At 44.4% G+C, this 15,639-nt stretch overlaps 1 protein-coding gene across 6 annotated transcripts in view; it reads left to right on the top strand.

Moving 5' to 3' along the window:
• Window positions 1-1,844: 1,844 nt before the first annotated feature.
• LOC141573439 (junction-mediating and -regulatory protein-like) overlaps window positions 1,845-15,639 on the top strand; it is a 189,095-nt gene continuing 175,300 nt past the window's right edge. For 3 of the 6 annotated variants that reach the window (XR_012499128.1, XR_012499126.1, XR_012499127.1), the window contains exons 1-3: window positions 1,845-2,229; window positions 3,592-3,726; window positions 5,502-6,578. Coding sequence is in view for 3 of the 6 variants with exons in the window: in XM_074341579.1 (XP_074197680.1) it covers window positions 2,194-2,229; window positions 3,592-3,726 (171 nt within the window). In the remaining 3 variants the exon portion in view is untranslated. The remainder of the gene's footprint in view (window positions 2,230-3,591; window positions 3,727-5,501; window positions 6,579-15,639) is intronic. The other 3 variants (XM_074341579.1, XM_074341577.1, XM_074341578.1) reach the window with 1 other exon arrangement.

Below are 15,639 nucleotides of genomic sequence, written 5' to 3'. Positions count from 1 at the left end.
GGATGAGAGAATGGAAGTTGGATAAGCAAGGAAGTGAAAACAAACTTTGAATTCTGGTTCAGCCACCATGTCTTTGAGCAAGTTACTTAATTTCTGTGCTTCACTTTATCTGTCTGTAATATGGGGGGATAACAGAGACATTGTGCAACTTTGGGTTTTTCTCACTGAAAGTGGCCGGTTTCTCTTCATCAACCTTTGCTGCCTCATCCTTTAGGTGCTTTAGGTCAAATTTAGCCTTTGTTTCCTCTAGGAAGCTTTCTCCGTCCTCCCAGGGGTTGAGGTGGCCTCCAATGTCTTTCAGCCACATGTACCTCTCCTACAGTAGCTGTTGTCATACAGAATTGCAATTGTCAGATCACTTATCTATCTGCTCCACTAAGACCAAACACTTTACTGGGGCAGGGATTATGACTGTCCTAGCCCATTTAGCACATATTGGAAAAAGTTTATAAATTTCATTGAACTCTCTTGTAGATTGTAAGGGTTAAGTGAAGTAATGTGTGTACAGCTCCTCGCAACTTAAGTGTTCAGTAAATAGTAGGTTTAAAAAAGCTCCATTATTTTTCACATCTTTATCATACGGCACAGTTCCTGGCATGTACACATTTGTATCTCAATAAACACTTGCTGAATGAAAAGTTCAGGACAGACATGATAAGGTCCTTAACTACGTCTGCCAACACTGATTTCAACTGCTGTCAATTTTCCTTTCAGTATCCTAAATGCTGTCCTCTGAAACTCCAGTGTGTATTAAGTTCTTATTTTTTTAGAGGAAGCAATGGCAAAAATAAAACAAAAATCCAAGAAAATAATTGTAAGATGCCACTGTAGAATGGAGGAAAAGGAGAAGTAGTGGGAAACCATAGAGGTGCTGTGAGGTAGTAGGGCATGGGGTGTCTGTATTTTCTTTCTTCCTTTCTTCCTTCCTCCCTTCCTTCCTGTATTTGTTTGTTTCTTTTTTTTTAACTTTCACTTAATTTTATTTTGTTTCGGAGTTCTACTGAGTTGTCTTCAGACACCTTCCTTTCATATCTTAAAAATTGTATCATAAGGATGTTAGGAGAGAATTCAACAGCCTAGGGGGTCTCAATAAAATAAAGCACATAGTTCATATGATACGGAGTACTTTCTGAATTTAGAAGTTATCCCCCCGGGTGAATGGAGGAAAACTTACACTTGATGGTCCCTTTGAATAAATGGAGTTCAAAACTTCTCAGTCCCTCCGTCTTTGTTCCTCTTTTCCTGGGTTCGGAGGCCACCTCTACCGCAGGGCGCACCTGCCACACTCACCGCCGGCCAACCGGCGGCTCCAGCCCGCAGGCGGCTCCGCGGAAGGAAGAAGGGAGGGGCTCGCAGCAGCCAGTGGGCGGGGCGGGGCGGGGGTGCTGGGGGCGGGGCCAACGGACGCGGGCGGCTGTGCGCTCTGCCGCCGCTACCGCGGCACCGGAGTGCGGCACGTGTCCGTGTTTAAATCCTAGTGGAGCCTATGTCAGCAGCCGACTGGCGACATTGTGACAATACTGAGGCACAAAGTTTAGGAGACGCGACCCTCCGTCAAGCCAGCTCCTGGCGGCCGGGAAGAGGAGGAGGGGGGGCAGGGAGATCGGCCTTGGTAATAGCGGTGGAGACACACACACGATTCCCGACCACCTGACTGACCCCACGGAACCGCGCCTCGCCTCCGGAGCCCCGCAGGTGCAGCACCGCGGCCTCGCCCCAGGGGGTGGCTAGGGCTGGCGCCAGGCGCTGCGGCAGCTCGGGGCTTGTAAACAGATACCCCTTGCACGTGACCGTGTGAACTACATGCTCCTGGGGGCGTGTTCTCTTTCCCGTGAGCTGCGCCACAAAGAAGCGGGGCGGTCGGAAGGCAGAGAGGCGGGCGAGCAAGCAGGGAGAGCCCCTCAGCGTTTTAGGATGGCTGAAGGTGCCTGGTGAGGGTAAGCGGTGCGGGGCGGGGATGCTGTTGGGCACGGCACAGCCAGCGGCTGAGTCCGTTGGCGGGCAGGGCTGGTGACCCTTTCCCCGGGGCCTGGCCCTGGAGCCACCATGTTTTTGGCGCTCAAGGAGAGACTCCAGTTGGACTGGGTGGCCTGGCGGCTGCATGTGTTCTACAATCGGAAGAAGCACAAGTTCATCTTCATCATCTCCTGGAATGAGATTGAGGGCAAGTTTGCCATAACCTGCTAAAACCGGATGGCCCAGAGGCAGAGGAGCGGCACCAGCGGTCAGGTGGGTGCGGGATGGGGCGCCAAGCCTGGCATACCCATGTCCAACAGGACCTGCAGGCTGTGCAGCCCAGCAGGCAGGGGTTGGCCTGGGGCCACTGCCTCAGTGACCCAGGGCAGAAGCCCTGGGCCCCAGAAGCTCCCGTCCTGGACCGAGGGTGGCTTTCCATGGAGCATGTGCAGCCTTCGAGGGGACCTGCTGCCCTGAAGTTTGTCTGGAAAAGAGGTGGGAAGCCCTCTCTGGATCCCAGTGTGGGCCAAGTCCAGCCCGATCCTGAGCACATCTGCAGGTAGAGATGTGCCTCTTTGGCAGCCCCCTTGGCGCCTATGGAGGCCCAGGTGTCCTCAGTGTGGATAGTGAGCGCCTGCAGAATGGTCACCTAGATTGAGGTGCTAGAAATGGTGAGGGAGGATGAGGCGGATCCGGCATACCCGGGACTCTCAGTCACGGAGCAGCGGACGCCCGCTGTGGAGCTGGAGTCCCCGCCAGGGCGTGAAGCTGGTCCGGGCGCTTCTTCCAGGATCTGCGCTCAGTGCACCAGCAGCCAAGCCCTGTGAACTCGCAGCTGGAGCCGTGCTTGCTGATATTCCCCGAGGAGATCTTGGGCATGTGGACAGTGCTGTTTGGGGGCGTCCCGGAGGTGACTGAGCAGGAGATCGCCACTGTTACTGTTACTGGGAAAAGGGAAATAAGAATTACCTCGTTTCTTAGTCATCCCTCAAAGAAAGAATTTTTAACGAGAGAAAGAAAGTGTGATATAAGTCAGATTTTTATTAGTAAAATAAAAAGGTAGTAAAAAATAGTACTTTCCCAAGAATTGGGAGCTGGCCAATCCAAGAGAGGAAAAATGGCGCTGCTCCTTTGTTTTTCTGTCTTATATCTTGTCTTAGGGGCATTTGTGCGTGTGTGTGTGTGTGTGTGTGTGTGTGTGTGTGTGTGATTGATTGATTGATTAATGGCTCAGGTTCTTTGAGTTAACAAGCTGATTGACGACTCAAGTTCCTTTTGCTCTGGTTGATTGACAGCTCAGGTTCCTTGTGCTCTGGCATGCCCATCCCCTTTTGGGCAGGTTTTTACCCATGAAGCACATAGACAAACCAATGGGAGGGGGCTCAGACTGTAATGTTAATTATGTTACAATGAGCATTGATTCAAGTTACACCGGGTCCTTCTCTTATATGCAGCTGCAGCATTTTGATTTTAAGTGGCTTCTTTTGCTGGCCCTCATTTAGAGAAAGCAAAAATTTCTGGAGTCCCTTATCCTGAATGCATACATACTGTTATTTCCTGGATTGTTCCTTCCCCCTTCCTCTCCCCCTGCCCAGTGCTCATTTCTATCTAACTACCTAACATCGTCAACTTCAGGTCTACTTGGGCCACGACCTGGACACCTGTGGCTGGAAGATCCTCTCCCAAGAATTCTTCACGGAAACCCACTACTGGGAGTATTATGAACCCTTAGCGAGCTGCAGCAGAAGGACCAGGAAGCGCATCCAGGAGGTAAATACCTAGTCTGGGCTCCAGTCATAGCTTTTGGTTACTCACAGCCGAAGGCTTAAGCAAAGGCCTAGGCTGTGCGCTTCTGGGACACTTGTTTTTCTAGACAAGGGAAAAGGAAAACCTGCTTGTGTATTTTCAATTTCTTGTCCACTAGATGGTGGATCACAGTCCCTTATCCTAACAACAGAGTTCTTTCTCACAGGTTTGCGTTTCTCTCACAAAGCCCACACTGGGCTTTACACGTGGAAAGTGCAAATTGGAAATCATCCAATAAGTTACTTTTTTCCCCCAGGCTTCCCCTTGTAAAGCAGAAAGCTGAAAGTACATTAGAGGAGAAGGTTAGGGAGAGATGAGAAGTGAGGAAATACAAGGTTTAGGGGAGCTAACCTGCACTTCCCAGGAAGCCATGGGTGGGCCCACCACACCTGTCACTCCTGCTTTGGCTCTGGTGACCTTGTTGTCACTGCACTACTCCCAGGAGCACAGAGGAGAAGGCCACGGAGCCTCCACCAGGGCAGCGGCGACTGCTCCTACCCGCCAGGTTGTCCTGGGAAACCACGGCCACTCCAACCTGTGCTCAGAGAGGTGAAAAGACACTAACCACTGTCCCCGGTGTCCGTGAATCACGTGACCATAGTGGGTCATGTGACAGCCTGGGGGCTGAAGTCCACCCCTTAGACCTTCTGGGAAAGCACGAAATTCAGAGGCAAATGTAGGTGAGGCCTGGATGCTCGCTTCGTGCTCGGGACAGCAGGGCCAAGACTGTCCTCAGACCCGCTCCTCAGGGCTTTAAATTTGGGGTCACTCCCCTCTGCTGTCCCTGCTCTGCTGCGGGTGTGCCTTTTTCCTCCCACCGACTTGAGAAACTGCACTTTCTGGGGCAGGGGACAGTTTGCATGAGTTCTGCCTTTGGCCCAGAATTTGGGACCAAGACCTTAACTGCCCCCACCCAGAACAACAGAAATGCAAATGATGGGGGTTGTGGGGTGGGGGAGGAGTTATTGTGCAGATCGGGCCAGGTAAAGTCCACGTCTCCACACCTCCCACCTCTGAGAAAGGGAGCTAGGGTTGGAGCTGCCTCAGGGAACTAGAGTCAGGTTGGTAACTCAATCCCAAATGGGCGTTCAAGATTAAAACAAAAAGTTCTTTATATTCTAGTTGCACTTTTCTGTAAGTTTCAGATTGTTTTAAACTAAATAAAAATAATTTGTGGTTGTAAAAGGGAAATTAATCATCATTCTTACATATGGGTCTAAAAAAAGAGCTTAAAATGTCACTAATATGATGTGTTTTGCAATGATAATGTAAGAAATTAAAATCCAGTCATCTAGAGATCACAAATTCATTTATTAAAAATGATCCTGGAATTACATAGTTAGAAGTTTTAAACTTTAAGAAGCCAAAAAGAAAACTCTACATGTTACCAATATTTGCATACCAAATTTGTTTTAAATTGCTATTTAAAACAAAAACTATGGTAGAAATGTCTATGGTCTATAACACTGGCATTTCATCTCTGGGGTAGATGAGCTTCTTAAGAAAAACATCTTTAAGGGCGTTATGGACTGAATGTTCACACGTTGAAATTCTATGCTGCCCCTCCACCCCACTTCCTTTTCCTCCCTATGAGATGCTCAGATGTACTAAGAGGTGAGGCCTTCGGAAGGTGATTAGGATTAGACGAGGTCGTGAAGGTGGAGCCCTCCAGAATGGGATTAGTGTCCTTATAAGTGTCATCAGTCTGCACCGCTTTCCTTCCTCCCCTCTCTCTGAAGTGAGGCCAGACCCAGGCACTGAGTGAGCAAGACTGCGAGCTGAGATTCTGGAGCTGCTGCCACCACCACCAGCATGAGAGCGAGGGAGCACCCGAGGGACCCAGCCCCTGTGCGCTGGCCCAGCTGAGACCTGCGCCCAACCTGGGGCCAGCGGGAGCCACGGCCCCCCGTCTCCCCACTCCCCTCCCCGCCGGCAGCGGCAGCTGCACACGCCGGAGCCCGAGCCGGCGGCCGGGGGGCCGGGAGGCGGCTACCTCGGGCAGGGCTCGTCAGCGGCTCCGCGGTGAGAGGGCGCTGAGACGCGGCTGGAGCTTCTGTCTCATCCTGGGGCGTGGGGCAAGGGACTCCCAAGGTGGAGGGAAGGGGTCCCAGCCTCAGCGACACCTGTGGGAGCCGGAAGCCGGGGTGGCGCCTAGCGGAGCTGGCTGGATCCCCCACCTCAGTGCCATCTCCGCCACCCTTCTGCGTCTATAGCATCTCCACCCTGAGTATATGAGCCGGGACCCCAAGTTCGGCCACCACCCCCCAGCCAGGGGTGTGGGCGGGGACCCCAATATGAAGTAGTGGCCCGGGCAGCGGGATCAGCAGGACCGGCACCGCCATCCTTTCCTTCTCTCGCCCTCCCTTCTGCCCCCTTGGGGGTCTTCTCCCTCAACCAGTCACTGGACCCTGGCTCCTCGGCAGGACTCCGGGAGGACGTCTTAGGGCCCCACCCCCCACCCCAGCCCCGAGGGCGGCGGGTTTGGGGGGACCTGGAGGGCCGACTGCAGCCTTCGCCCAGAGGGAACTTTATTAAAATCAAAATACAGAGCACCCCAAATCTGACTGTCCAGGGACAAGTGGACCAGGACCGGCAGAATACCCAGCCTGAAGAGGGCCAGAAAGAGAAGAGGAGGGAAGTGGGGCCGCTGCCTCTTCTGCTCTGTCGCTGTTGAAAAGACCTGGGTGGCTGCCCCGCTTAGCAGCACCAGCCCCGCTTCTTCCTTAGTAAGGCGCGGGCCCTGCCGCAGCTGCCGCCTCCATCCCGAGGAGGAAGGGAACCAGCCCACCTACAGAGCTCTGGCTCTTCTGTAATGTGTGAGTGGCTCTGGGAAGGGGAGTTGAGGGATGGGGAGGGCGAGGGTGCCTGTGCATCCTGCGGTGTTTTGCCGATGTTTTCCTGGAGTGTTGGGAGCATATAAATGAGCGGGGTACCTGAGTCCTCACTGTGGGCAGAAGGTATCAGGCAGTCCCGTGTTTTGTAACATTTTAGTTCTCTCTGTGTGTGATACGCAAGCCTGCAGGTTTCTTTTTGTGGAGTTCTGTCTTTCTGCAGAGTGAATACTTGCATGTTTCTGGCCATTAATTGGTAAAAGGAAACTGAGGAAGCCAGAGCATATGTGCGCACAGAGGACATCTCTGTGTATGTAGCTTTTCCTGGTACATCGGGTGGGAAACAGCACTGTAGGTTTTGTTTCTGGGCAACTATTATTTGAGTTCCCAAATGGAAGCCTCTGACTCTGTGAGGCCCTGAAAGTAAAATTTATTTTCTTTTCTGCATTCTTCCTTGAGAGTTTTCATTTTGGCACAGGCCCTTTTTACCTTCTCATTTCCTGGGTGCAATTCCTGCGTATCAGCAGGACGTGGTAACAGAGATCAGTTACTCAGGAAACTTGGGGTTCTTAGGAATCATAACTGATTTGGGGGAGAGCATTTAGTACTTTAACCAGTTTATTAAAAAGCTATTTCATTTTTCCTTAGCCAATTTTTTTTTCCCCTGGGTAACATACGTCCTAATTGACAGCATTTTTTAATTGGTGGAATGACTTGTGACTTATTTCAGTTGTCTTCTCTATCAAATGAGGATGATTTTTTATCCCCCTTTGTTACTTTAAAGGAGAAGTCTATAGAATCTTTGATTTGTATTTTAAGTATCCTCTCAGAGTGCCAAATTAAGGTGCAGGAAGATAATGAATATTTTGTATATTTACGCAGACTTTAAGGGTTAGGCATAGGTGGAATTTTACATAACAACGCAGACAGTACCCTACTGAGGATCACAGGCCCCCGGACAGCTGTGTGGGCTTAGTCCTGAAGCCACTGCTGAGAGAGGCTCTGTGGAGTGAATGTAAGCCTGGGTCATCTGTGTTAAATTTTCCATTCAGGACCTTGATCAAACTTATTTAAAACTTTCTCAAACACTTTTTAGCCTGTACATTTTTCTTCTGAAGTGACAAATTCTACAAGTTTATTAGCCCTCATTTTTATTAGCAATTCATTTATTTATCCCAAACCTGTCTATTTAAAGTTCCAGGACAGATCCTGAGCGTGTGTTTTGAGAAATGCTAGAACGAGCTGGAGTTCATCTTTTCTTGGTTTTATAGATTTTCACTGTTCCTCTTTACCATCATCTTTCCTGACTCTTTTTGTCTGTTTTACAATCACTTTGCCCTCCTCTGGAACTTCTGCAGCTGTTTTATCCTTATTTATATGCCTTGTTCTTGTTATGCCTTTGTTATGAACCTTAAATTCTGTCTATTTTAAATAGACACTGACATTAAATTATTGTGTAATGGTTGTAATATTAGATGTGAGATCAAAGACAACTGTTGCTTTATCAGTTATTTTGTGACCATGAGGAAGTCATGCATCCCATGTTTCACAAAGATAGGAAGAGAAATCTAGTCCTGCATAGGCTGCTTTTGGGAGGGAGGAAGGGAGGACAAACCAACAAAATAGTTTGAGTGTAAATTCTACTCCATCAGAGTTGCTTACTAAATTTAAGACTTTTATTGCTTTTACTATAGATTGGCTAAAATTCATGTCAGTGTTTTATTGCATATTTATTTAGGAGCAAAGAAACAACAAAGTAATTGGGGATCCCTGCCTTTGAGAAGCTTTTACTTATGAATGGCAGAGACAATGATACACAGATTGCACAAAACTGTAGGGAAAGGGAAATGGACCAGTTTTTAATCTGTGACCACTATATGCCAGAAAGTGACTGGTACATTATAGATGTAAGTGTGTTTGTACATTTTTCATTGGGAAATGTTGATATTGGACTACACAGAACATATTGGAGTGTCTGAGCAAGTGGAAGAAAAGAGCAGGTGGAGATGAAGTGTTAAGACTTTTGGAACTGGAGGATGTGGGGAACAAAGGTAATTAGGAAGTTGGTTGATGGGAAATCACAGGGAAGTTGTTGAGTAGCTTATGGTCTGTTTGTGCTTGTGTGGGTATGTGTTTACAGCTCAAAGAATCAGTTGAGAACAATATTCCTGAGATGGTAGTTTTAAACCATAGAGGAGAAATTGTATTTTAAGCCAAGGCATTATACCTGGATTAGGATTTTGTTTTTATAGGGAGCCAACATTTTTATACCATGGTCACTGAAAAGCGATACAGATGGAGGAGTGAAAAAGGTGCTCCCAATATATTAGCATGGTGCTAGTGGTTTCTGATACAAAGTAATTCAGAAATGGGGCAGTGGACTTTGTTTTGGACATTAAATTTTCGAGTTGAAGTTGGATACCGATGAAATCTCAAGACAGTAAAATTATGAGCAATATGCTGAAAATGTAGAATTGGGAGTCATTATCAAAGTATTAAAGTTTCTCAAGAGTGCTGATGGAGAGCAAAGAGCTGACAAATGGGTATTTTTACTTGGGAGAGGAGAATCTGTTGAAGTTAGCAAAGGTATAGTAAGAACAGAGATGGATGAGACTCTCCTTACAATAGATGTTTTTAAAGTGAGTAAAACTTGAAGTGGAAAAGGGAGGAACAGCCAGTCTCAGGACACATGCTTATTTTTGAAACTACTGGCAAGCTTTTTGTAGGGTATGTCTCTTGAGGTTAAGTTCAGAAGAATATGTAGGATTTCACTGTTAAGGAACTTATACATAAAGGACAGATCTGTTTTACCAAATTCATGTTTTTAAAATGTGCCTTTCATTATCATACTGAGTTTTGTCCCCAACATGATGAAGCGGGGCTAAAATAGCTGGCAAAGAAGGCTGCTTCTCCTGCTGGTAGGTGGTGTGTGTCTTTGTGTCCCACACAGTGGACGGGACAGCCCTTTGCTGGCACAGCATTGCTGAAAATGCCTTTAAAAAATCTTTTTATTAAAAAGCTAACAAATAAAACCAACTTGACACTTAAAAAACCCTGACATTTTTGAAGCATAAGATGCTGGAAGACTGATTTTTTAAAAATTTAAAACAATTTAAAAATTTTCATTGTGAAGTGTGGAATTTACTGTTGATGCCAACAAGGATTGAGGATTGTGATGTAGGGACTCTATATAGCCACACTCTTGTGTTCCTTAGTTTGAATTCACCAATTCCTTTGTAGCTTCTTTAGCCTCTTCTTAGGAGTGACTGTTCCAATGGGAAAACATCCAGGGTAGATCAATTTAGATGGGGAGTTAGATCTAAGGTGGTTCTGGAGCAGATGCCATATGGGCAAATTCCTTCCTCATCCGCTATCTTCCACAACATTTTTATGCAAGTGAAATCATGGTTTGATGAACTTTAAAGGGCAGTCTTTTTGGGTTAACATAATTTACTAGTAAAGGCAGTGGGAAGGGTGGGACTCTGGTAGTTGGAAATGGTAACGTCATGTGCTTTGCCCAGGCAACTTTGGGATTGATATTAGATGATTAAAAAGACTTAAGAGTGTGCATTTGTGTTTGTGTGTTTGACACCAGATGAGCTAGCAGCCCATGCCTAGGCTAGCAGCAGCCCAATGCTTGTACATTGGAGATGGTACTTGGAGAAGTCTTGTGCTGCCTCTGACATCTCGTTGTGTAGAGGAGGGGTTGGCAAACTGTTTTTTTTTTTGTTTTTGTTTTTGTTTTTTGTTTCTTTTTGGTGAAGGACCAGTTAGTAAATATTTTAGATTTTGTGGACCACATGGTCCTGTCACAATGATTCATTTCTGCTCTTGTAGTGCAAATGCAGCCACAGACAATCTGTAGGTGAATGAAGGTGACTGTGTTCTAATAAAACCTTATGCATAAAAACTGGAGGTAGTATGGGTTTGGCCCGTAGTTTATGGACCCCTGATGTAGACAACTGCCAAGTCTACCTGCATGCAGTCTGAGCATCCCTCTACTGCAAAGCTGAGATTGGCTATTTCAGGCGGCCTGTTTTCTAAGTGAGATGTGTTCCTAGGGGGCTGTCTTAAAATGATTCTGCACAGAGTCTACTGTTCAAGTTAATTTTGCCTCCATAGTAATGAAAACCATGGACTGAGGAGCAGGGGCAATGCCATCTATGAAGGGATGCAGCCAAAATGTAGGGACACTTGCGTTTCTTGTTCAAAGATACCATAATATAAAAGGTACCACATAGTGATATAATGGCTGTGCATCATGGCCAGAAGAGTTTTTGGAGTATCTGAATAAAATTCTGGGTATAATTTTGAAAGATTCTGAAAATAAGTTGTAAAGCACTTACTTTAGATGTGAAATTAGAAGTGCTTATGGTCTGTTTGAACCAGATGGAAGTATTCGTCAAACTGTAAGAACACTGAGGTTTGATACTTATGCGTCATAGAGCCTTGACCTTCTGCAGCGCCCGGCGCGGCGTGCGGAGTCCCGCTCCGCCGTCCGGTCCTGCTACCGGCGGCTGCTGTTTCCTAGGCGACCCTACACAGCATGTGCGCGTGCGCGTTAGAGCGCTGCCGCAGCCTGGGGTGACGGCAGCGCGGGGCCAATTATTTCCTAAGTGACTCTATCTCACAAGTGTTGTTTAGAAAGGATAATTCACTTTGGTCAATTTTACATCATAGCTAGCACCACAGCACTTATTTCATATGTCAACGAATAGCTGCATTAGATATGGTATATTTTTGCCTGGTTTCATAAATCTTACTTATCTTTGGGTTCCCCAGTTTCTGTCAGGAGAAAGGATTACTCTTCCAATAGTGACACTTTTTAGTTAGGGTTAAGCCTGCTTTTACTTTAGATAGTATTTCTACACATATAATAGATACTTCAATTCCTCTTCCTTTAAGAAAGGTACCAGTTTTATATAAACTGACATTTTTAGTATACCTTTTAGAAAGAAGATCACTGTAAAGTTACTTTCCTATTCATTAGGAGGTGATTCTTTCCTTGCTCTTTTTGAAAATGTCTTTTTGTTTTTTTGCCTTTTTAGGTAATTTGTCATTCTCAGGCTTAAGGATGGGTGGCAATTTAAAAGACACAAGGTGTTCCTCTCATATCTGCAAATATCCCAAATAGAAATGTTCCATATTGTTGACACTTTAAGTGGACCAAGGAAAAGAGTGGAGCTTGGTTTATTTTTTTCTTTTTAGTGTAGTTGAATTTTCATTACAAACAGATGAGTAAAGTTGTTTTCAAATAATGAACTCTTGCTTCTAAACCTTTCTCCTTTGAGACTTTTTCCCACTAAGTAGAAACCCAGCAAGTTGTATGCTTTCATGTAGTTGTAGGTTTTCCCTGCTTTCTCCTGACCCCTCCTGGGCACTTTCTCATGCTCCCTTTCACATGTGTTTAGAGTGTATTTCCTAAATCAACATGACATTTCCTGAACACTATGGGATATATATTTTCTAATAATTATACTTTTACCCACAAATATATTTAAAATGTCCTCCTACTCTACCTTCAGAATTTATGAATTATTTGAGGGAACATCTGTCCTTGATCTGGATCCTGAGAGAAAAACCAATGTATAACAGTTTTTCTAAAATATTCTCTTAAAAAGTTTTGAGTAACAATTGATTTCTCTAAAATTGTAAGTTGATATAAGTAAATACAAGATCCTATGTTTGTGTTGTGCTATCCTGCAATGCAGGCTTTTGAAAAATAATACAAATGCACAAGAGTCCTTACTGCTTGAGTATCTTATATTTTGCTTTTCCCCCATCACCTAAAGGACAGCTGGCAGATCAGTCAGATAGCATGAAGTGTCTGTTGCTTTGCTGTGTAGCTTCTGTCACCTTTTTTTCCAGCTGAAGTTTGGCTACTGGAGACCTGGGTGCTTCAGGCAGGAGGCAGCACGTGCTGAGCTTGTGTCTGTGGGAGCCTGAGTCATGCTGGATGCTCCTTTCTGCATGACAGCTATGAACTTAGGGAATATTAATGATGCAGAATATTTTTCTGTCACTTAGGCTTTCCTCTGAGCAGATCACCCTAGGAAAATACGTTGAATGCATCAATATTTTGGGCCAAATGTAAAGTATCAAGACACATTGCTGGTTTGTTTTTGGAAGAATGTATGTATCTTATGAGACTAAATGTCATGCTAAAATGTCAGTTAAGGGTCTAGTAATAGACCTTTGCATGACATCCTCTATGTCTGAGAAGGACTTGCCTCACTAGTAGTAGTGGGTAATTTGCAACAATCTCGTGGTTGGAAGCACTATGCATACCTGGAGCCAGCACCGTGCTGCTAGTTCTCTTCTCATTTCCCTCAAAACTTATATTCACACTGTGGAGGCAGAAGATTCATTAGTAAGGCACTGTCATTTTTAGCTATGTTGCCTGGAATGAGTTACTTATCCTTTTTTACTATGGGCCTCATGACATGTGGATGGAAAAACCATGTCCTTCCCAGGGCTGTTAGGACTAAATGAGATAATATAAAGCACCTGCAGAGCTCTCCCAGCGCCTCGCATAGGACAGCGTGGCCCCACACTATTAATGTGAGTTAAAGGTCTTTTACAGTGTGACGCAGACAGAAGGCTAAAGTCAGGCTTTATGTTGCCCAACACTTAAACTCAGCCCTGGAGTTTGACAAATAAAACTGAAGTAATTCTACAGTGTTTTCAAAAGCATCTGTACTAGTGTGTGATTCATTAACATATTATTTAAAAATCTTAAAAAGTAGAGAAATGACAGAACTACTGTGCTTATTATTTACAGAAAAGAAAGACTGATTTGAACATAACTAGAGTTTCCATTCATCTCCAAAGACCTCAGTATGCTTAGATCAGAAAGGATGCTTTTTGATGAATTCATTGATTAGCTCTGAAAGTGACTTTGGCTTAAATTGTCCATTTGGAAATACCAGGATGTAATTGGGTTATCAAGTTTTTAACATCCTTTGGTTTAATGCTTGGAAATGAAAAGCTTAAAAAAAAATGAAGAAGTTTAATAAGATTAATTTGTATCATTACATTGCAAACTATGATTGATGGAATTTTATTCAGGTGATTTTTTGTTGTAACTGAATTTTGATTTTCTCCTTTTCCTAAAATGATGTGAAGGTGGGGTGGACATTCCCTTTTCATGCTTAATATTTATTACATACAGGATCCGTTTTCAGAAATAATTTTCCTTTCCTTCATTAGGTTTGGCATAATCAGTGTTCAGCTGACCAATTCAAGAAATAAATGCTTCTTGATTTTTTTTTTTTTTTGTATTTGGGAAGTATTTCTATTTTGAGAGCAATATGAATTTGCTTTCATAGTCTGTTTATTTAATAGAATTCTATGTTTAAGATAAATGTGTGAAAAAAATCCAAAGGCAGAAAGAAATGTTTGAGATATATTTCTTACTACTTTTTATCTTGCCAAGTCTTGTCTTCATTCTCTGACTGCTTTTTTTTTTTAACATTTTTCATTTTTTATTGATTTATAATCATTTTACAATGTTGTGTCAAATTCCAGTGTAGGGCACACTTTTTCCGTTATACATGAACATATATACGTTCATTGTCACACTTTGTGAGCTACCATAAGATCTTGTATATATTTCCCTGTGCTATACAGTATAATCTTGTTTATCTATTCTACAATTTTGAAATCCCATCTATCCCTTCCCACCCCCCACCCCTTTGGCAACCACAATTTTGTATTCTATGTCTATGAGTATATTTCTGTTCTGTATTTATGCTTTGTTTGTTTGGTTTTTTTTAAGATTCCACATATGAGAGATCTCATATGGTATTTTTCTTTCTCTTTCTGGCTTACTCTCTGACTGCTTTTAAGGCACATTTGCTTTAGATTTTGGTGTAAATGCAGAAATTAAATTAGCTTATGTATTAGTGCATCTCTAAGTAGTTAATTTAATGAATATTCTAGTTTTTTAAGCAAATTCAATATTTTAAATATTTTTGTTTGTTGGCAACGATTGCAATCATGCTTCTGGAGTTAAAAATCTTTCCATTTTAGAGATTTTCAGAACTTTGCAGTCATGGATGTGTTACTGGACTAATGGGAGAAGAGCAGAGTCTATCTAGTGGGTTTAATGTCCTCCTGTGTACTTACAATGTGTGTAACACCAGAAGGCTACATAAATAAATATGTGGGATGTCAGTTTTAATTTGTTTGATTGGTGGTCTCTTTAGTGACTACTGTGTGAATTTGATAATGTGCCTTTTGGACTGATGCTGCAACATTCAGAGAACATTTTTCTACTTGTCTACAGGTAGACTTCTTTTCATTAGAGAAATATTACAAATTTAACTTACTAGATGAGAAATTTAGAGCAGGAAACAAAAATTTTCAGAGTGTTTGTGAAGGCCATTTAGTGGGAGAGAGGAGGTGCAGAGGTGGGGAGAGACACGCAGGGCATAGGAGGGAGGGAAGAGGCAGACACTGGGAGCAGGGCTTGGGAAAGTCTGAGGTCAGCCTTAGTCTGAGGTCACAGCCATCGTTTCTTCTTCGGGCTGTGGCCCTGGGGCATTACCACTTGTTATCTACCGCTCTTTGAAATGTTGATTAGATGCTTGACTCTAGTTCCTGCTTTTCAGCATCTGGATTTTTTAAACCACTGAAGTTGTGCTGGGCATGGGGTAGTCAGTGTACTCAGGTGGGGAGATTCCACAGCAGCCGCTATAGGAGAGGGGCAGACCAATGGTTTTTGACTACATTGGAGTTTCTATTTTGTTTTGTTTTGCTGTTTTCTTTCCTCATTGGCCACTTTTCCCTAGCTTTGCCTAAGAAGTATACTTGTAGTTCTGTGTATGTGACGTAGTAATTGAGAGGCAAGCCTTGGAGTTGACAGACCCAGCTTCCTCCAGCTGCGCTGCTTTGTGACCTTGGGCAGGTTATTTATTCTTTGTCTGAACTTGTAAACCTGGGATCATAATAATACTACCTACTTCTGTCACAGGGCTGCTAAGAGGATTGAGATAATGGATCACAGTGTCTTCTCAGAGTTAGTGCCCAGTAAATGTTAGTTGTT

The sequence above is a fragment of the Camelus bactrianus genome, chromosome 15, assembly GCF_048773025.1.
Source record: "Camelus bactrianus isolate YW-2024 breed Bactrian camel chromosome 15, ASM4877302v1, whole genome shotgun sequence".
Lineage (NCBI taxonomy): Eukaryota > Metazoa > Chordata > Mammalia > Artiodactyla > Camelidae > Camelus > Camelus bactrianus.
The sequence above is the reverse complement of the archived record's forward strand: the minus strand, read 5'-3'. Positions and strand labels throughout refer to the sequence as shown.